Source organism: Larus michahellis, chromosome 10 (genome assembly GCF_964199755.1).
Source record: "Larus michahellis chromosome 10, bLarMic1.1, whole genome shotgun sequence".
Lineage (NCBI taxonomy): Eukaryota > Metazoa > Chordata > Aves > Charadriiformes > Laridae > Larus > Larus michahellis.
In genome coordinates this window covers 16,245,375-16,267,573 of record NC_133905.1, presented here as the reverse complement: position 1 = coordinate 16,267,573, position 22,199 = coordinate 16,245,375, and the positions used below count along the sequence as shown (strand labels likewise).

The 22,199-nt window shown below is 40.9% G+C and overlaps 1 protein-coding gene across 7 annotated transcripts in view; it reads right to left on the bottom strand.

Annotated features, from left to right (window-relative positions):
* Positions 1-1,868: 1,868 nt before the first annotated feature.
* IFT122 (intraflagellar transport 122) overlaps positions 1,869-22,199 on the bottom strand; it is a 32,299-nt gene continuing 11,968 nt past the window's right edge. For 5 of the 7 annotated variants that reach the window (XM_074602613.1, XM_074602612.1, XM_074602610.1 and 2 more), the window contains 15 exons: positions 21,130-21,270; positions 19,342-19,395; positions 16,926-17,087; positions 13,832-13,998; positions 12,758-12,929; positions 11,526-11,628; positions 9,840-9,980; positions 8,685-8,782; positions 7,677-7,777; positions 6,361-6,526; positions 5,278-5,389; positions 4,753-4,881; positions 3,835-3,914; positions 3,027-3,191; positions 1,869-2,323 (listed from right to left, as the gene is read on the bottom strand). In XM_074602613.1, the coding sequence (XP_074458714.1) occupies positions 2,234-2,323; positions 3,027-3,191; positions 3,835-3,914; positions 4,753-4,881; positions 5,278-5,389; positions 6,361-6,526; positions 7,677-7,777; positions 8,685-8,782; positions 9,840-9,980; positions 11,526-11,628; positions 12,758-12,929; positions 13,832-13,998; positions 16,926-17,087; positions 19,342-19,395; positions 21,130-21,270 (1,881 nt within the window). In that variant the 3' untranslated portion in view covers positions 1,869-2,233. The remainder of the gene's footprint in view (positions 2,324-3,026; positions 3,192-3,834; positions 3,915-4,752; positions 4,882-5,277; positions 5,390-6,360; positions 6,527-7,676; positions 7,778-8,684; positions 8,783-9,839; positions 9,981-11,525; positions 11,629-12,757; positions 12,930-13,831; positions 13,999-16,925; positions 17,088-19,341; positions 19,396-21,129; positions 21,271-22,199) is intronic. The other 2 variants (XR_012589310.1, XR_012589311.1) reach the window with 2 other exon arrangements.

Genomic DNA, 22,199 nt, shown 5'->3' with positions numbered 1-22,199 from the left:
GGAGAACAAGCCGAATTCCATTCTGGCTCAGCTCTCAAACAGCATTGTTTATCCATGTCAATAGTGAAGTCTTCATTGCAAACAGTGACAGATGAGTCAAAAAGCAGACGAGCAGTAATTAGAACAGAATGTTTTTAAAGCGGTAAATTAAGCAAACTTGGTCAGGAACCATCGAGGGACTGGGAAGCCCTGTAGTGCCACTGCAGGGTGTCACTTTGGAGAGGAACTCAAGCAGATACGGAGCCATCACCCGTTTCACGTGCAAAGTGCTGTTTACACGGCAGCTGCTTCACCAGCACCCACAGCCTCAGCCAGTAGCTTAAGACAAGAAAGTAGAAAATCATCTCCCACTCAAAACAAAGGGAGGCTGTGACAGACGGGATGTCATAACAATAGAGCTCATGGTAACATGGGCACGATTTATACTGGATTGAAGTCAAGAGACCTACCGCTTCCCAGCTCCAGCCCAGCCAGGGGCCTACACAAATCCTCCTGCTGCTGGGGAACTGCTGGTGACCGGCCTCGAGAGACCGAGCTGCCCAGCAGCAGGCTGGGGCCGGCAGGAGCTTCCCTCGCAGCAGAGTGGTGCTGGGAACACACCAGTGGTGTGGCCGTAGGTGGGCAGCACTTGCACAGTGCTGACATTTTCTTTTCCCCCGCTCCTGTTTCACCCAGCCATAGGCCAGCGCTGGGGGAGAAGTGGGGAGAGGACAGAGCGGGGACAGCTGGCCGAAGGGGCATTCCGTTCCACACCAGATGATGTGCTCAGCAGTCAGAGCTCAGGGAAAGGAGGGTGTTGTGTTTGTGGTGTAACTGTTACCGGTGCCGAGGCCCTGCTCTCCAGGAAGCAGGCTGGACATCTACCTGCCATGGGGAAGCAGTGAATAAATTCCTTATTGCTTTGCTTGCACACACAGCTTTGCTTCACTTATTAAACTGCCTTTATCTCAACCCATGAGCTTTTGCTCTTCTGATTTTCCACTCAGTCCTGCGAGGAGCCAGGGGGGAGTGAGTAAATCACGGCGTGGGGGCTGAGGTGCTGCCTGGGACCGAGCCACAGCGTTTGGTCGAGCAGCCGCATCACTAAAATCCCCTCAGCCAGAGGCTGCAGCGGAAGGCGGCAGGTCCATCTCCTCTCATGGCTCTGGACTGAGCCACTGCTGGGAAACGCTGCTCAGAGCCACTCCTGTGGCACATCCCTGCGCTGTGCAGCATGGCAGGCAAGGGACCTGCAGAGCTGGGACAGGCGCCTGTGCCCACCACAAAGGTACGCTGGGATCAGACGCCACAAGAATTGATAGGAGGCCAGGAGCTGTAGGACCTATCCCTGTCCCAGGATCCCAGCACCCCAGCAGGCTGCGTCACTGAGGATCTTCCCAGCAGTGAAGAACCCGCCTCTCCTGGGCACAGAAGTGCGTGGGAAACCACTGGCTGGCTGAGCCTTCGCCTGCTTTGGGTTCCTGACGGGCACCTATTTAGAAGTGTGCAAACAGATCCAGTGTAGCCCATCGGGCCAGTGGGTTCCCTTCATTAGCAGGAAACAGGCTGCTGTACTGGGATGAGAGGCGGCAGCGGGAGCTGAGGCGCTTACGCCAGGGTAGGCTGCTTAGTGTGAAAGGCACACTTCCACACACAGCCCGGCGCTCTGCTTTTTAACAAGGGTGAATTCTACACAGATGAAAAGCTTCACCACTGCCCCCCCAGCAGTGTGCCTGTGAGGTGGCCCTCGATGCCAAGATCAGGGTAACTCTTAAGATCACATTTTAAGAGGTCTAAACTCTAATGCTGTTCTTGCATAAACAGAATAGAGAAAAAAAAAAATAGAAGCTCAGAAGCAGCAGCATTATAGCAAATTCCAAGACAAAGAATAGGGAAAAATAGTCCCGTTTATTTGAAGATTTGTCACTAACGGGTACATATTAAGGAGCAAATCAAGTCCTAACACAAGCTGGAATAAAAACAACGATTACTTCAAGGCTGAACTTGACTCTAGAAACATTCCTGTAAAAATCTGTGGCACTTCAGCTGCTTGCCTGGGAAACGTAGAGGACAGTCACAAAGAGACATTTTCATTTAAAAAAAATAGTTACATTTCTTCAACACAGTTCTACTCTTATGTAAAAAATGGAACAAGATGACTTAACTAAGCTGTTAGGAAAACTCTGCAAATCTAAAAACTGTTTTGCTAAGCCAACAGGGGAGTCTGTCAGTTGAGGTATAAGACTGTTTTTCTTCATTGGTTTGACTCATCTATTCGCCGGCGACAGAACGGACAACAATTATGCTGGAGTACGAGAAGCTCATAGTCTTCTGTGTGAAACATCTGTTAATTAGAAACAGATTTAGGGACAAGTTAGCCTATGACTAGCTGAAAGAAAATGCAAACTGAGCTCAGCAGCTTCTCTACGGCACAGACATTCTGAAGCTGCCATCACCAGAGAATCGGTCCTCTTTCCATTGCTTGAGAGCACTATAACCCGGAATGGAGCAGCAAGCATTTCACAGGCCACTGCCAATGTTGCTGAAGAGGTACAAACCAATTAATTACTTTTGCAGAAGGAAGGACAAAAATTAGACAGTTTCTGTGTAAGCAAACATGACTGAATTCCAGTATTTCAAAAAGCCATTCCCGAGAGGGGAAGGAGAGGGACGGAACCACAAGCTAACTTAGTTACTGACTGATTCTCCCTGCTAGACCAGGCTGAAAGTCCGAGAGACAGAGCAAAAAGAAATAAACACAAATCAGCACTTGCTGTTCAGCCAAGGTTTGCTCGAGAGGCTCTGATTTGCTGTCAGTGCAACTTCTCAAATTCAGCTACCTCAAAGTTTTCAGAAGGCAGCTGCTCCTCTGTGCACCACACAGCTTAGTTTTTGGGTTTCATGGCCTTCTCTGTCTCTACATCATTCAGGAATTTCTTGAATACATTTTAAAGTATGAGGTTTCAATTATTAGAATTGTTTCAACCATATGGTTCTCAGTAGGGTTTTTTGTTTCTGTTTTTTGAACCTCTTCATGTAAACGTTACCTGAAAACACGATGGACACATGGTAATGGAGGCATCTGGTAGCAGGGAACGGTAGTACTGCCACCGCAATGGCTTTGGCCAGCGTTTAATCAGGACGTCCCTCCGGCTCATTGACTGGAGAACAGCACGATTCACAATCACTGGAACAAATTCTGAGCCTCCTTGCTGCAGGAGAGCAGGTTTAGAAAGAATTACTGTTACCAACTGCAAAGCCCTTTGAGGGTTAATTGTTGTAAGAAGCAAAGTAAAATTCAGTAGAAAAAGCTAAAACAGAATTGCCCTGAGTCTAGTCCCCACCACACTCACTGTCAGTTTCGTCAGTACCTTCAGTGACAGCAGCATCCAGCCACATCTCTAACGTGGCCTCAGTGAGCTTCCATTATTCATTTCCTTGTAATTTACATTTCCTTTGAAATAACAGCCGTGCCCACAGCCTTTACTACAACCTCACAGTAACAAGTGGTTTATAGGGGTACTGCCTAGACACACAAGTACCCTAGGGGACAGCCCCAGTCCATCATTGTACGATGGTAAAAACAAATTCCAGGAACGTTTACTTTAAGATCTTTGTTGTTTTCTGGGTTTGGGCCTTTTGTTTCTTTGATTTTAAGAGAGGAGTTAACTGGTAAATCCCTTTCCCCCTCAAGTGCCACCCCTCTCTCCCAGTCCCCTGCTTTGTGTCTCTCCTGTGGTAGTTTTTGTAACACATCCACACCCGAAGAGCAGCAAGGATTGTAGTGAACATTTTCTATTAATTTCTGTTGGTAGCAAGAAAGAAACAACTGGAAGATACAAGTAAGGTTCTTACCTCAAAGCTCAGTTTTGCTGTAAAGGGATCATCGTCTTCAATAATATCTGTGCTGTCATCGAGCCTCAAACTCTGTGCATCTAGATGCGTTTGTTAAGGAAAAAAAAGAGTTCCCACGAAATGAGCTGTCCTCACAGAATAAGTATGAAAGCATACCAGCAGGACTGGTATTCTTGTTGCTCCAGAGTATTCTCAAACTGCTACAGTGCCTCAGTTATTACAGAAAGCACTAGAGAAGGGCTTACTGTGATTCAAGGTGACTGGGGAAATTTATCACTGCAGCTGCTGTGGAACGGCAGAATTGACCACAAACCAGTACGGCATCAGCTCTGCCTCCTTTCCCTCTCTGCCCTCTTCTGATGTGACAAAAAGTGAAGTAACCTATTTAAATTACATTTTTGAGCAGCTTTAGTCAGTGACTGTGTTTTCTTGCACATTTCTCTGTACCTAATATTATATGGCCCCCACAGCAACTGGGAGCTCTGGATGCCAAGGCATTACACACCAGATTCCAACAGGAATGGTTATGAAGGAAGTCCGTGCTGGTTCCCCTCGGCTAAGAGATGGCAGCCTCTAAAGTAAGCTGTTAAAGGACGCGAATAACACACTTCAGATTCTCCCCATTCTTTACAGAAAGCAGTTAAAACAGAATGAGTAAAGCATGGCATTCCACTGTTAAAAAGAAATATTTTACATGATTAGAAACAAATTTTCCTGATGAAAAAGCTTTATAAAATATTATATTTACTTAAAGCATCACTTTGGTGGTTGTACTAACTTGAAAAGGAAAGACGATGCAATTGTACTTACATCAGTCATATGACAAAATTTTAAACCTGGGGGCGGGGAAATTTCAAGATCGTTGCTTTTTTCCCCCCTAAGAAAGGGACCAGAAACCAGTTTTAATCAAAAAGATACTGTCACTCATCATCTCTTGCCATTTGTTCTCTCTTTTATTCAATCTTGGAGCTTCAAGATCAATGAGAGCTACAGCTTCTTCATCCGTGATGCCATCTTCCAAATAGAACTCGACCAGATGCAGCACTTCTAAAGGGGTGGGAGAAGCAAGGAGCATTTGACGTGCAAGAACTCAGAAAACACCTCCTAGAAGATACTGTGCCCCTTAAGAAATGAACACCCTCTGGCTTCTGTTATACAAAATTAAAACAAACCCCAAACCCCTCATCTTCTCCAAGGATTGCATCTGTGTTAATGAAACACTTTATACATTCAGCGTCCCATAATAAAGCAATGCTTTACTGCTGCTGCAATGAAATCCAACAATCCCCGGGACAAGAGGCAGCCACTTAGTGAAATCTAACATTAAAAGGACAGATTTGTTTGCCCAAATAACATTGCGGAAAGAACCAATGAAGTACTAGCCTACTCTGTTCAGTTAACATTTATCTACTTGAAAAGCGCAAATGTGATATTCCAACTTACCATAGGAGGAAGCGGAGAAGACGAAAGGCTGTCTGCAGTTAATGCAGACGTTCCCCAAGTTATTTAGCAAAGGGTTGTTGGTAGAGCACCTATAACACAAGGGCACAAGCTCCTGCAAAGACACGTACAGAGCACGGTAATCACAGAACAGCACAGCCTGAACTCTTTGTTTTCAATTAAATGCGGGCTCCTTAGGTTTACACCACTGATATTACATCAGCGCTAATCTGGAGAAATACCGCTGTGAAATCAAATCCTTTAACATCTGAAAATGCTTTCCCTTTTTAATAAACCAGCAAGTTTTCACATTAAAAATAGCTGTCTTCACCATTCTAACAATTAAATTTCCACCTTGCCTTTGCAGTAACAGAAGCAGAATTCTGCATCAAATACACAGTGACAAAAGAACTCAAAAGGAAGGTTACTGAAGCAAAGTTTTTTGCCCTAAGGTTTGGTCAAATTCAAGTTCTCCAATTAATTCATCTCTCCTCAAGAGCACAGTTATTTTAGGCAGTTCTTAAGACTGTGTTTCTATTATTTCAGGTGGCCAGGTGCATGTTCACTGGCACAATACAATTTATTTTTAGTGAGTACTCCATGAGACACAGCTTTATGGAGCGCTGCAGAAAGTTAGACTTCAGTTAAAGAAGAAAAGGTGTTAAAATAAGACTGAAGGAAGGAAGGTCATTCAAGGGACAGGGGAAGGAGGGAAGGAGGGCTAGGAGTGGGACAAATGAAAGTGACCTCCAGCTGGAGAGGGAGACAAAGACTGTGGAGTAATTGCATGTGGATCGGAGAGAAAAAGGCTTGACAGAATTAATAGGCAGAGAGGAAGGGAGATGCAAGACAGGAGAGGGAGGATGGAAGCTGCCCATGAAGAAAGGACTGATTTTAATTTGTTCTCAGGAGCAAAAGGAAGCCTGACCTGAAGAATAACAATAAGAGGACTGCGTTTCCATCAGAAATATAATTATATCACAGAGCTATGCATAATATATTTCAGATTTTTTCGTGCATACAGCAACTCAGACTCTTGGATTAGGCCGCATATTAATGATTAACATGAAACACATTACAACTTACTTCACTGTCATGGAATGGCTTGGATCGGATTGTCAGGCTGCCCAGCTCAATTGATTTCTGGAACCTAGCTGGGATCTGCAGTCCCTGTAACCTGTCGTAGGCGTGACGAGCCAGCTTATATGCACCAAGAGCTTTACTCTGTTTTGCCAGGGCAAATAATGTATTGCTATAATTTAGTTAAGGAATAAAAATACATATGGCACTTAGGAAAAATGCAATACTCTTTCTAATCAGGGAAGTTATGCAATGAAGCATATCCAACACCGGTACTTTAAACAGGCTTTAACAAGAGAAATCTATTTACATAATTTCATTTAAAAACAAGTGTGAAAGGTCTATCAAAAGGTCTGTGGGCAATTATTAGCAAGGTAAGGAATTGCTTTGGTTAAATATTCTGACTCCTTTTACAGAATTTCGGCAATTTTAGGGTGAATGGATTTTTCCCCAGGCAAAAAAAAAATAAGCTAAATAAAAATCTTACAACACCAGCAACCCACTGACACCAACTAAATACACATGATCTTATTGGAAATAAAGCATATGCTCTGTGTCACTGACCAAAGGTTCTCTTTCCCCTTCATCAGTGCGTAACAGTAACTGCTGCTTAGAAAGCTACTGATCACAAGGCATGTTATGAATGACTTTATGAGAGATTATACATTTATAAGTGAGGAAGTTATGACAAGGAAAGCTAACATCCCACCCAAAGCCATAAATTAAGTGAAAAGAAGAAAATCCAGCCTCCCTGTGGCACCCAGTGACCCCTCCTGTTATCTTTTACAGACAGGTGCATTTCCACAGGGTTCACACAGACTGTTCCTGAAGAACTCCCCAAAGATGCCACACGCACTGACGAAGCTGCGCAACCCTTCGCCTGGCAGACACCACACCGCCCCCCCAGCCTCATGCCAAGCAAGACCTCCGCCCCCCCACCCCGCCCCCATCGCAGGGCAGTCTCCTTGCAACAACGCTGGCTCTGAATCCTGACAACACCCTGCTGCAGCGACTGCTGCCCGAGAACTCGCTTCTCTGACAAAGGTGATACACCAGACTGGGTGGGTGGTTTGGAGAATCACATGTTATTTGATTTGTGCAGCTCTCCAAAACTACCTTAAAAAAAAAAGCGTGCAGTTAAACACACAATGGTTTGAAGATGCTGATTATTTCCTTAGGGACAAAAGTAATTTGCCGTTAACTATAACCAACAGCTGAAACTGAAGACACCGTACAGGAGATCTCTACATTGTGGGTGAACGTCAATTATTCATGTATCTCACAAAATAACTTCTAGATTTTGTACTGTATTGGAAGGATACACTTTTGAGATCCCCAAAGGAGTCTCCTTTGTTAAGCTGTGAAGCAGAAACCTGGAAATATTGAAGAGGGTTTCAGGCAAGTGGAAACTGAAAGGCTCCTCCTGCAGTATTAAAAATACAGACACATATTGCTAAGCTGGAAAACCAACAACGCCTATCACTAAGCATCACAGCACTAGGCGTCTTAAGTACTGTGCTTCTTTCATACAGTTGCAAAAAGAGGAGGTGCTGACAGAATATAGCAAGTGGATTTTGCATGTCTTTATCACCAAAGCTGATACCTGCTACAGGCAGAAAAAGCGAGAAGGAGATACACGTAGCTAAACCAGCATCTTCAACTGGCTATTTAAAAATGAGGGCAGATAGTGCAGTCTCCACCACGGCAAGGCCTGGAGTAGTGTGGCCAGCGAAGACCTCCATAGCACAACCCCTTCTTCGGGGCAACAGCATGGATCAAGGGTTCTCAAATGTTTTACAAAGGATATTTTCACCAACCGTGGCGGCAGCATTACTGTAATTGCTGGGAGTAGCAGAAGCTCCTCACTCATGACAGCTTAGCGTTCTGCAGTAGTTTACACACACCACTACTGATACACATCCCATGTTGTGGGAATCCCTAAGCTAGGGTGCCTTCTTCTGTCCAATCTTGTTTTCCCCGTGATTAAAGGAAAAGCCAGCTGTAGCCCCTGTAGGACCAGAGGCTCAGGTCACTGTGGAACCAAACCGACAGAGCCAGCAAAAAAGGGCTGGAGGTGGGAAGTCAGCCACCATCGTATCGTCTACCCACACTGAGACAAGCCCACTGCAGTTTTTAGGAACTAAGACAACAGAAGTTCTTGTACAGTACAGCAGAAGGCAAAGAAATAAAGTTGTGATACAGTATCACTAATCTACGCTCAGTATTTTATTTGCCTGAAAAGTTATTACTTATTCCTGGTTATTTCTGGACTCCCTAGAGAAAAATGCTCAGGAAGCATAAATACACAACTTCTAAAGTGAATATCTTACAGTGTATCTTTGAATAGAGTGATAGACATGGTAAATTTCTGCCAAACGCTGGAAGTGATGAAACTTCTGTAACATTTCAGTCTTCTGTTGTTCATTCTCTGTGGGAGGCAAAGGCATTAGTGTAAGTCTCCAAGATGACTTTATGAGACTCAGTTGGAAGAAGAGAGCATATTATCATTTTAGTGCTAGCACTTCCAAAAAAGGTATGTACCAGTTCAAGTGTGCCCCATCTACCTGTGCAAACCACACATTATCCAGACTTGACATTTTTCTGAGCAAATTTCTGGTCTAAACCAAGCATGGTAAAACACAAAACAGTTGATGCAATGATTTTAACATAGCTAGAGGCTATAGCATAGCTAGAGGTAGAAAGTAGTAAGTGTGCATCACTGGAAACCTCATCCATAACTTCATAGTTTACAAATAAAATGAGTTTTGAAACATTTGTTTCATAAATATTAAATATATTACTATGCCAACTGGAAAAGTCTGCATCTCTATAAAATACCTGAGGGGTAACGGATCAGCACTATCATGCATCAGCTAAACTGCAAAGAAAAGGTACTTAAAGCACCATGCAAAAGGCAGTATTATCAATCTTCTGTATTCATTGTTACTAAACTACACCTATTAACTACTGGCTCCACCTCTGTCCCAGTGAAATACATTCAGAAGACAAAATGATAGCTAACAAAAAATTAGTTTTATCTCTGTTGGCAGAAGTAATCTGTGAAGTACCTCTCCAACCTATGTTCCAATACTAGATGTACCTTACACTCCAAGATCATCTTTTATTTACTGGTACATTAACCCTCCAATCATTTCTCCAGCTAAAGTGTGCTGTGGGAAGGTGCATGAGGATACAGGGTCCCAAGAGACAGGATTTTGATTCCAGTCAGATTTCAAAAAGGAGGCTTACGCATGCTGATGTTGCTGTTTTGGTTATTTGTTTTAAATAAGCACATGGGAAAACCAGTGGGACTACAAAAATAGCACAAGCCAGAGTTGCAGACAGCATTAAAAAAAAAAAACAAAACAAACCAAAACCAAAGCACCCAACAGTGAAGTAGTTGCAGCAATGCTATCGCAATTCAGTAATTGTTTGTCTACATGCACAAGAAGGTAACAAATATAAACTTCCTTTCAGTTACTCACCTTGGGCTATATCTAAACACTGCATGGAAAGCATCCAGTAATAATAGGCTGCATCGTTAAATCGGCTTTCAACAACAGCATTGTGCGTTAGCTGCTCCAGCACTCTTACAGCTTCACTCTGCCTGCCAGCCTTGTGAAATGCTACACAGAAGGCCAAAACAAAGAGGATTTTACAGTGCGATTATATCAATTAACTGAAATTAATGTTTTTAAATTAAGAGCAGTCTATTCAGCCAATATCAAATAGTCTATCCACGGCAGGATAAAAAGGATTATACGCTGGTATTTTTCTCCTTGAAAGCAGTGACACTAATGGAACATGAGAAGCATCTGTAGGCATTTTGTGGCTTCTGCGCTGTCTCAGCAGCTCTTGAGCTCACAAATTTTGAACAACAGTGGTTGCTTTTTTTAAAATATAGAAAAGAGAAAAAACAACTATGATGATTAGATCTCTCTACAAGCAACGGCAATCTCTGAACACTGCAAGTCACAACTTCATTAAAAACTACAATAAATTAGTGCTTGAAGTTAGTACTCTGTTTTTTAATGCTGAGTATTTTGAAAGAGTACAGCATTTACTCTATCCTTGTATCATTTATTAATAGCATTTCTTTATCTGATGCTCAGAAGCCAGTATAAAGTAAGATCCTGAATTCTCACTTGGTAAACACGCATTTGGCAAACGCAGTCTTCATACAGGGTAAGGGGGATGGAGGGGGAACCAGCCCCAAAACACCCAACACCACAGCGCAACTGCCCCAGGTAAACCAAACTCTGACACAGCAACACGACCACCTCCAGCTCACCCCATGCTGGGGCATTTGCTGAGCCGCAGCAGCACAGAGCTTTGTGGAACAGAGCGGGGACAACGCACCCATATCCATGCACACAAGTTCTATGTGCAAACTACCAAACTGCCCTAACACCAAGTGCTCAAAGGTTTGGTGGTGAGACACGCAAATGAGTTTTGTGTGGCGACAGATCACGTCTGGCACGTTCACTATCTTGGCCCTTACAGCAACCGCAGTTACACACTTGGATCTGAGCTGGCTCTGGAAACAGCAGATGCAACAGTCACATGGAGCTACACCTGAGAAAAAGGAACTATACCAAAAGCATGCTGGCTCCACACGGAGCTTGCTTCGACATCTCCTTGTTCCTGGAACAGTTCATGAATTAAGTTTTGCAGGCTGTCCACATGATGGAAGGTTGACAGTTCTCTTTAAAGGTAATTTTATAAGTCTAACAAAATACATGAAAATTCTTAAAGATCCAGGAATGTAGATCCAGGAATGTACAAACCCAACATTACCTAAATATAAGTAAAGACTATGCTTTCCACTCAGGTTTATAAGGTGGCTGCCATATTTTGAATCCTATTGTGAGAAAAATATTAATAAAGACAGTTCAGATTATATGCTGTTGCCACATGCCACACTCGCATATACAATACGATAGAAAATCTGGACCTATATATAGATGCCATCATTTTTGATAGATCAATCACATTTTCTTATCAAATGAGGAGCCTTCCAGCTACTTTAAGACCAGTATGAAAACACGGATTCTATTTGGTCTTGAATCCCACTGACAAAAAACTCTTCAGGGCAGAGACTGCATAATTCTGTATTGGAAAAGTACAGAGTAAATTTCAACTGACCAGTGATCTGTCAGTGACATTTTTACCTTTTTGGGCTTCTTCAAATCTATCATTCTCTGCTAGCCACTGAGCATAAGGGACATAGACATCATCTTTGAATTCAGGATGCTTTTCACTCAAAGCAAATGCCTGAGGTAAAAAAAATCATTTTTAGAATACTGCATGATTTAAACAGTTAAAGGGTTTAGAATATTCCATGGGATCAATCCTTCAGCTCTAAGTAAATTCACAATAAACATATGTAACTAGAATGGAGAGTGCAATCCATATTTTCTCCAGTATGAAATTAATGTGTTTTAAAATAAAAAGCAACCAACAGCAAAAGAAAAGAGGCTAAGCATAGTAACAGTCTGGTTATTGAAACAGGGAAACTTGCTAGTGATTGTCTATGAAATGTAGTAGATTTCACAGCAAGAGACAAACAATATTTTTATTTTTACTGAATATATCTTCTAAAGAAATTGAAGGAACACTATAATTGCAGTTTAGATTCACTTTCTAAACTCACTAACTAGTCAATAGAGGACCAAGTCTGCAATTTTCTATAACTGAGGGAGGGGGTTTGTCAATTACAGCAGCACTTCGAAAACATTTCCTGAAGAAACTACACCTATCAAAAACTTCATGTGAAGAAACAAGAACAAAATTAATGGTGACCCCAGTCGTGAAGTGTGTGGTACTGGCAGACCCATATTTTTATGGAAAAAAACCCAACAGCGAAGTCAGAACTTTACCTAATCAGAAGCATAAATCCAGTTACAGAGTGGGGTCCACACAAGCACAGCACACATTCATCAGATCTAAATTATGTATACGGTATTCTCACCCGGGTGTGTCCAAATTATAAATAATACAGTTCAAAACAGAATTTCCCATGATATAATTACTATTTATTCTTTCTATTGGGCTAGAAGCATCCCATGGATTACCATAGGAAGTGGGCAACTATAACTCAACAGGCAAAAAAAAGATGCTTGGAAGTGAGACCGAGAAATAGTCAGCCAGGAAACTAAATAAAATAAATAAATGAAAAAAAAAAACCCACAACAAAAACCCCCCCAACAACAAACGACCAAAACCAAAACCACCACCAAACAAACACTGAGCACACAAAATTAAGTTAAATACTCTGCATCCCATCCTACAGAAGCCTCTCCCTTCGCTAGAGCGGTGGAGCAGCCAGATGTTTCTCTCCCTGTCCTGCAACCAGACAGTAAGCAGCAGTGGTTTTAAACACCAAAATCAAGGGCACGCTTACTTCTTCCCAGCGATGAGTCTCCACGTGGAGATGGACCAACGCTTTCAGGTCACCAACCTTGATGTAGGTTTCTGCTGCATAGCCAGGGTTATCAAGTTTCTTAAAATAGAAGGCACATTTTGACAAAGGCTCACGCTCAGCTTTATCCAGTTTTCGAGCAATTTCAATTAACCTAGACCCAGTAAAAAAAGAAAGCCAGAAGTTTCAGGCTCTGCCTTGTTTTGCCTTTTGTTTAATTATTGTAATAACTTCACCTTTAATCAGTTATTATTTAATAAATGTCATAATAGTAGTACCATGCAACACTGTTTAAACAGTTTTCAGTAAACATTCCAAATTCTTTTTTTTTTTTCCCCGCCCTTTTACGAACTTGAAACCCATTCCTTCAACCTTCCCTCATACTGCAATTCCATGTCTCAGACTCCTTGCACAGTCATGAAGACAGAGGGAGGGAGTAGGTGCTACATGACACGGGACACACTTCCTCAACCCCAAGCTGAACAAAAGGCTCCTGAACAAACATCACTCCACTTTGCCACACAGCAAAACCAAGGCAAGGGAGGGCTGAGTGACCTGTCCCAGATGTGACAGCTCAGCAAACAACCCATAGTGACGCCCATTGCAAATCAAGGAGAATCTGTCCAGTGCCAGTAGCAGCCACAGAAATTCTAGGGATTCTGTGCTCCAGTTTGTCTTCTCCACCCACTAGATGATTACCCTTAACAGCTTAAAAGAACCGAATTAGGCTCTCGCATATAAGCACTGCTGTGGTGATTACTCTGAAAAGCTTAAGGCATGCATATTTCAGAAGACAGTCTCATAGTACAGATGAGCCCATTCAGACTCTCATTGTTTTAATGCATTTGTTTTTGTAACATATTTATGTCCCTACCCTCTAAATAAAAGCAACTTTTAAAACATTTTAAATTGTAGATGTGCTTCAAATACTCAATTTGATATAAACAAAGGCATATATCAAACCAGTTTGGTCTTATTTTAAAATTATGCAGAATTCATATAATAAAAAACTTGAATGAGTTATTACATTATGTCTGAGATGGAACTAAAACTTACACATCAACCCAGCCGTGGTCCCCACTGATTTCTATGGCCTTCATGTGCTCGCCTGCAGACAGGTACATCTCCACTGCTGCTTTTGGTTCATTGATATTCTTGGCCCAATCTGCTTGTTTTTTTATTAGCATCTTTGTGTCTTTGGGGTCCCCAGATCCCAGAAAATCCTGACACAGCGCAACACAAAAGTTTGTAACAATGGTTGTCACCAGAAGGTAATGCAGTCGAAATTCTAAAATACATAAAAGGCTTTTTGAATGAATATCATTATGTCTGCTAAGAAAAGAAATAATGAACTGATCCAGCCTTCAGCAACTAATCATCAAGGCCCAATGTTCGGGAGGAAACAATGGCAAGTCTCCCATTTAGTTAGTTTTCAATTAAAAAAAAAGTGGAGATTCTGGGAGGGCCAGGAGAAGTTGGATACAGATGCCTCAGAAGTAATAAATATGTCCCCTCTTGATTTCTTGGAAAGCTTGCTCTCTGTTGAGCCTGTTCAAGTGGATACAAATTATGATTTCTGTGTGCTTTTCAGAAACGTGCCTTTCCAAAACAAAACAACACTCATCTCAAAAATAGCAATAGATCAATTCCAAGTTTCAGATTTTACAAACCAAGACTGTATGGTTTCATTCTTAAAGGTGACCCAGCCCCACCCCATGCTTAGTTAACAACCGTATACCCATTTAATCATATGTTAGCACCAGAGTAATCAATTAAAGGCTGAAATTTCATTTTCTGCAAAGACACTTCATAATTATATTACAATATATCAAAGAAGTTCTTTTATAAGGACAGAATGACAGCTGCTCAAAAGTGGGAGAGACTCTGAACTACTGGTTGGACTCCTGCAAGGCAGGCAAACACCAAGCCTGGACTCTGTCACGATGACCATTTTGGAAAGATTTCTAATAGTTTGTTCAGCTTCTTCTGCCAATACCAAAGCCCTGGCACCATGTGGTTCACATCTGTTGACATCATGTGTCAGGGAAAAAAAAGAAAAAGAAAAAAGTACTTCAACACCAGAGGACTGATTAAGGGCAATTTTGTCTGTTAACAACAGACTACTGTCCATTAAAACAGCTTCTATCAAATGAAAAATTACAACAGAGGAGAAACAGAAAGGAGAGAAGAGAGTGGAAGATTACCTTATCATCTATGTTTCTGGTAAATTCTGATTCAGATTTAAAAAAACCAAACAAACCAAAACAACGAACAGGCAAAAAAGCCCACGAAAAGCACCCACACAACAGATCTGTTCCGCTACCACAATTCAGCAGTTTCCCTGACGCAGGCAGTCGACAGGTACAGAACTGCACCCCATCTCTATGTCAGCTCATAAATGAGCTCCAGCGAGGCTTTTGCTCTGGCATTATCTCCTGCCACACAGCCCCAATGCCCGGGAATAACTATAAAGATGTCGTGGTAATCTTTGAATATGAAAAACTGCAGCAAAAGAATCAAGTTGAACATCATCTTTGGCACAACTTGTTTTCCATCTTAGGTCACCAAAATAAGTCCAAAATCAAAAGCTCAGCTTCTTACAGTGTAAGGAGGTTATTTGTGAGTTCTTAGTAATTTGTGATCTGGTGCTGTGATAACGAGCCTATGACCAGATATCAAAGGACTTCCTGACCTCTGCCTCCAGCCTGGACCGTCTGGCCAGAGCTAACCGAAGTCAAGCACAAGCAGCCAGATTCTCTAAGGGTCCCTTTGCATAATTCTGGCAGCATTAGAGAAACAACAACAAAAACAAATCCAACACAAAAACATCCCCCACACCCCTCCCCCCCATATCTTTCCTTGGAAAAATAACTGGCAAACAAAGGGGTTTTACATATTCTTCCATGTATTGTGCACTCCCTGCATAAGAAGCGTCCTTCATATGCTAAGAAGTACCTTTAATTTCCTCTGCATGGAGTTACTCTCAAGGATAGGAGACACGAGACCTTTTGCTCTCTGCTAGTTAAATATAGACATGACTACGGCCAAGAATTAAAAGATTCTTATGAAGACTTATGGGAAAATTCTCATCTATGAATTACATTTATGTTCAAGAGGAGCCAAAACACTGAAGCTAACAAAAGACTCATCAGCCAAAAATAGTGGAAGTCAGACTTACATCAGCAAAGCCCCGAAGTATTTATATTAAGCCCTTGGAAGAAAAAGCTCTCTCTGTAGCACAGTTTGTGGAATCTATGCTAAAACAGTTTATATGCATGTAATGGTAAAGTCTTTGTCCTGTATTGGGCAGAGTAAGGCTCTGATGAGTGATGAATGAGACTAAACAGTGCATGCATTCTCAGGGATTTTGATAAGAAAACACCATACAAGACTTAAAAGCCAAGTAATGCTTTCTTATCAACATATAAAAACATCACTTTTAAAAACCATATTCAATTTATTTCTACATGGAAATAGAGTTTTAAAAAAACCACCAAGAAATATTGTATCTTTGTAAGAAAATTCTCCAGTAAACAGAAATATACTAGGTTAGTATGCTATACGCTTTATAAAATACATTAATATAGAACTTAATGTACCTCTAAGTTCAAACTCTGAAAGAAAAACATTTTCATTATTATATGGAAATGAATCAAAACTATGGTGCAGTCACCTCCACTTTGCACGTGTACTACCTTATTATCTTTGGAAGACAAAAAAATGAAAAGAGACTCTTGAGCAAGGTAATAGGGAAGAAAGTAATAAAAATGAGATTTTTAGGCTTTGGGAAAAAAAAAGGAAAATTACTATGATTAATACTATATAGTCACAATTAAAGAGTCACCTTTGGTAGTGTCCAATAAAAAATTGCACTGAAAAGCCATGAATTCCATGGACACAGTTGAGAATCTACAAAACACAATCTGCTACTCCAGTAGCAGACTCTGAGGAAAAAGGCTACCACTACATCTAGACACAGAAGAAAACCATTTTTCCCCTTATGAGTCAAATGAAATTTGACCAATTAACTGAGAAAAAGTTGTAATTCAAAGCCCACATTTCATACAGTCCTTTCGTAGGATCATACTTTGAAAACAGATACAGGTACATTAATATTTCTGCATTTAAATATTCAGTTGCCAACTATTACCTTTGCATAGTCAAACATGCGTAAATCAGAGTACATATCGAGAGCTAGGTTTTCGTGTCCGCTCTTTTTGTACAACTTTGCTGCCTCATGGAATTTTCCCTGGTAAGCATAAACATCTGCTAGGAACAATTCATTGTTGTTCTCTCCATGCTTCTTACGCTCCTGGGAAAAAAAAATTAAACAAAGAGAGATGTAGAAAATAGTCTAGATGATCAGGACCTAGGTGAAAAATAGCTATTGAAGAATTAGATTTTCAGGCTTAGATTTTAACTGTTAATAAAACCCTGTAACAGGATATGATAATTATGACTCTCCTACATTTCTGGTGAATTTATAATTAAAGGATTAAATCCCTTCTTAATTAAAATTAGGAAGAGCAAAATTAAATGTCACTATACAAACCAAAGTCATAAAAAAAATCACTTCTCTTGATTTCACACAGGAAAATGAACACACGCTATCATTATGCTAAGCTATTTTAAAAAAAAGGCATCTGATGGGTTCCTTATTTTCTCCTGTAGAAACTTACTAGCATATAATTTGGCTAAATTAACAATACGTGCGGGTGGGATGACAAACATGAAAATAATTGCTAGCAATAAGCAGATTCATCCAGTATGTTAACCTGCATCTGAATAAAAACCAGTGTCCCCACCACTGTCCCCAGGGGCAGGAGCGCCTGGTTCCAGGTCCCTGGCAGAGCACCTGCACAGGCTGCCCTGCTGCCGGCTCACCGCTGCCTGCGAAGGGACCAGGCGGGCAGCGCGCGGTGCCCCAGAGAAAGCCCTGCCCTCAACAGACCCCGAGCTACACTGGTGTCAGGGGACCCTAGATGCGCACACGCATGGGCGTGTGTGTGCCTGTCTTCCAATGGGTGTATTTTATCCTGTACCCTGGAAACACATTACTACCCTGCTTTGGATAAAATTATTACTGTGATTAGCCCACCTCATATGCAAATATATAAACGTGAACTGAATTTAAAGAAAACTGCACAAAAGGTGAAAAAGCATTCCACGAGCATACAAATTCAATTCTCTGCTGCCAAAGGAGACTCAGCCATCACCCCTTCTTATGGTCACGCATATTTACTAGGCTGATACTGGACTGGTGTTGAAAGTTCCTTTTAAAAACTTGGTTAAAAGAATAATCAGGGGAATTGTTACACTGTTTTTTGAAGACTTCACAGAATCTTGCCAGATACAGAGATCTGGCAGTTATATTTCCTGCTGTCATCAATTAGAAAAAAAAATGTGTCATTACTGAGAGAAAACCATCATATTAATGGAACACGTGTGCTTAGTTACATCCTTACAAGCCTTAAAAGGAATCGGATACACCACAAGCAACAGTAAGCAATGATGTAGAACTCTCACTTCAGAAGGAGAATTTTCAAGAAGTCTGAAAGTAAGTTTATACCTATGTACAAAGGGAATCTTTCTCATTAAACAGAATATAACGTGACAATTCCAGAATATCCTCAATAGACGCAGATGTGGAGAAGTATATGTGGAAAAGAAAGGTTAGTGGTGGTGTGAGAATGCTCCTGTCTACCTACTTGCCCTTTAAAAGCAAAAAAAAAAAAAACAAAACTCAAAAAGTGGGCTCCTAATGCAGAACTTTGTCCCATGTTAAGACACCAAGAAAAGTTAACTGCAACCAACTGGCAGCTGTGACAGAACCAGGACAGCTCTGCAGAAATGGAAGGCAAGAAATGTATTCTTTCAGAGAAGGTGTAAATCTAATTAGCGCGAGAAAGAGGAATTCCCGTTACGCCATCTCAACACAGATCTTTAAACCAAGCATTATCACACAGTCTTTGGAAAGGACAAGGGTGACACCATGTCTCTTAATGTGCTTGTGACAGACAGTTATTGTCTGGTGAAATTCTATCAAGAAGTGTGAAAAGAGCAAGACCTAGTGATTAGAGCACAGTATGGAAGTAAGGGATCCCAAATTCTATTTCCAGTTGTCACAGACTTGTCATGAGACCTTAAGTTTGTCATTTTATTTCTCTGGGCCTGTTTCTGGCTCTGCAAAGAGGAGATAATAGTAATTACCTACCTCCAGGGGGTAAGGAAAGGCTTAATTAACTCATGTTTATGAAGTGTTCTGTACTAAGCTCTGTTAGCACAGTAGCATTCTAGCCATTATTAATTGAATATTGACCATTTTTCCAGTTTTCCTAAAGACAGTTTCAGAAATTCTTGTTGTCCTGCACCCCCATTTTTTTTCCATGAAGTTTCAGTCCCATGACTAGGATATGAGTCACTTCAGCTAATCAAGATGTTTCACTTTAAACACATCTCCAACAGTCAGAAGCACTATTCAAACAAAAATCCCTCCAAACCAGAAAGTACTGATTTTGGCATAGTACTAAGCGTAAGAAAATACACTATTTTTAACACTCTCTTACCTCTATGCTGCTGATCAGTTCTAAATATCTAAGGTCTCGTACCCTGGTAAATGCCTATTAAAAAGAAAAAAAGAACAAAAGGAATTCACTTGAAAAGCCAGAAGAATCAACAGAATATTGTTACACATAAATCAAGCTGTCTTCATGCAAACATGAGACAGAAATATGCTGGGGTTTGTGTTCTGGTTTGTGCAGTCCCCAACCTGATGGGCTGCGGCTGCAGCTGGGGCTCCTGAGGCATTACAGTAAGTAAGACAAGGGTACAAACGGCTTATCGCTGAAACTCAACAGCAAAGGCAGGGACTGGTAGGACTACGTATGTCAGTCCCCCAAGAAACACAAAAGGCCATTTAAAATATTACATATATTTATTCTGGCTATTTTATAGCTTTTCCATTTTGATGCAAGGCATGATACAGACAAGGAAATTTAAGGAAACTACTCAAGGTAGAACACATAATTGGTCATATTGCCAAAGCATACTGAATATACTTATAGTTTTTACATCATTCTGAAAATCCAGTACAGAAGTAGCTCAGGGAGAGGGAAGGAAGTAAGAAGACAGTAAGATAAAAGTACTGCAAGACAGCATACTATCTTCTGCAAATGGAGAGAAATGTGCAACCCAAAGTCTCAAGTGGCAAAGTCACGTGCGAGTTACAGCAGCTTAGTACTTATTCTTGACGTGCATCAAAAAATAGAAATTTAACTCTTTAGACTGCATGTTCAAGACTTCTAATCAAACTAATGCTTAAGAGGGCATAGAATATTCTGCTTACACCAGATCGGACTAGGAACTATGAGAGCCTTTAATGTCAAGAAGCTGCTTTTGTTCAAATTAATCCGCTCTAATTCTAAGAGGGCACTACTTTAAAATTCCAAGGAGGCACCGAAAACTTCTTTTTAAGAATATCTATTTGCATAAAGCTGTCTATGAAACTGGAATTATTCAGATGCTTCTACTTAAGAAAAAAAGAAAAATAAAGCATTTAATTTCCTTTTAAAAAAATCTGTTATTAAAAGATGCCTATCGTTACAGGCCATTCCCTCCATATTTTTAGAATATTCTGTCTTTCATACAATATTCATGACATGGAACTCAGTTCGCCCTCTCTTATTTGAGAAAAGGTGGTGAAAGAAAACAGGGAAGTATTTTATGCCAGAGAAAATTCTGTTCTTCAGTATATGCCCATTTATAGACCACTCCCAAAATCAAGCAGTTCCAGATAGAAAATGACTAAAAGGATGACATCCCATCACCATTGCTTTCAAAGAACATTAGCGTGTAAATAACAAAGAATATGAAACCTCCACATTTGAACTGAGGTTCTATTAAATACTTAAGGGGGGGCGGGGGGGGAAGAGTACGTTGATGGCACTGGGGAAGGAGGGGGAAGCGAGTCAGCTAAGGCATTCTTTGCTGCCACCCGGTGGTCAGCAGCACCACTGAACAACTTCCCAGTGCCATTCCCCCTCAAATTCATTAAGGCATTTTCTAGCAGATGAAAGAAACCATTTTCTTTGCATTTAACACTTTGATTTAGAACATGGCATTTATCTAGAGAGATAAACTCGATTTCAGTTTAAAACCTCACCTCAAGATCCTGAGTATAAAACAAACCAGCGCTTTCTTTGGTATGTGGAATAACATACATACACTAAAGCAAGGTAGTAACTCAGGAACACCACTTTGTATTCCAGCCATAAGACAGACCTTATACACACACACTACGTATATATAAAAATATAAACCAAGCTTTCTGCTAAATAAGTAAATAATGACTTTACCTTTTTAGCAGTCTCGAACTCCAGCCCTTCTAAGGCTTCCATGGCCAGTTCTTTCCAGTCAGTATCAGTTACTCCTAAACACGCAATTTGATAGGCCTCTTTAAACATTTTTCGTTCCAGATATTGATACATGGGGGCAGACTGAGGATTTCCATTGAAAAACATGTATTAGAAAGCATAATACTGAGATATAGTAGTGAAAGTCTCTACATATTTTGGCAATAAAAAAAAAAGATATATTACAATCACAACCATTACAAGTTCCACAGAGAATAACTGTAGGTTTTTTGTATAACAGAACAACATTCTGGGGTTACTATTATTCTATCTTTAGACAAGCTGGGTTAATTATATTCCAAAAGCATCCATCTTGAAATCTTCAGTTCCTTGCATATTAAGTAGTAGTTAAGAATGTGAATTCTTAACATGTACATGATAAACATTATGTACAATGAGCCAATGAGGTTGTTGAGGGATTTTTACCACTATGGAAGCAGAGCAAAGGAGGGGATAGTTTGTTCTCAAAGGCTAAAAGCATGAAAAGTGGCACGACAGCCCAGTGTGGCAATATTCAAACCCAAAAGAAGAGGTATCATGAGGAAGTGGCCCTTCTGTACCAAGCCTGATGACAAAGCTCTTTTACCAAGTGAGACTATTAAGCCCAAAAAACACTGACCTCAAGGACCAGCCCTAAAAGGGAATTAAAGAGAAACTGTCAACTGCAGCCTGACACAGCCAGAGTAGGGCTTGGGATCTGCAGCTACAGCTCGAACACTCTGAACGAACAGGTTAGCTTTAACTAATTTAACTATTTAACTAATGTACTATACGTTCAGACTAAAATACACAGTTTAAATATTGCCTAAATACATCTAGATAAAGCAACAATAAGACAGTACTTGATGTACTCCTAAGAAAAATGATACTACAACTTGAGAAAAGATACATAGACTACAGTAAAGCTACAGGAGGAGGTAACACCAGCACCATATCTTCATCTTTGGTTTTAGATTATGTGCATTTGCAATTAGAAAGGGATAATTAGAAACAATAATCAACAACAGCAAAGA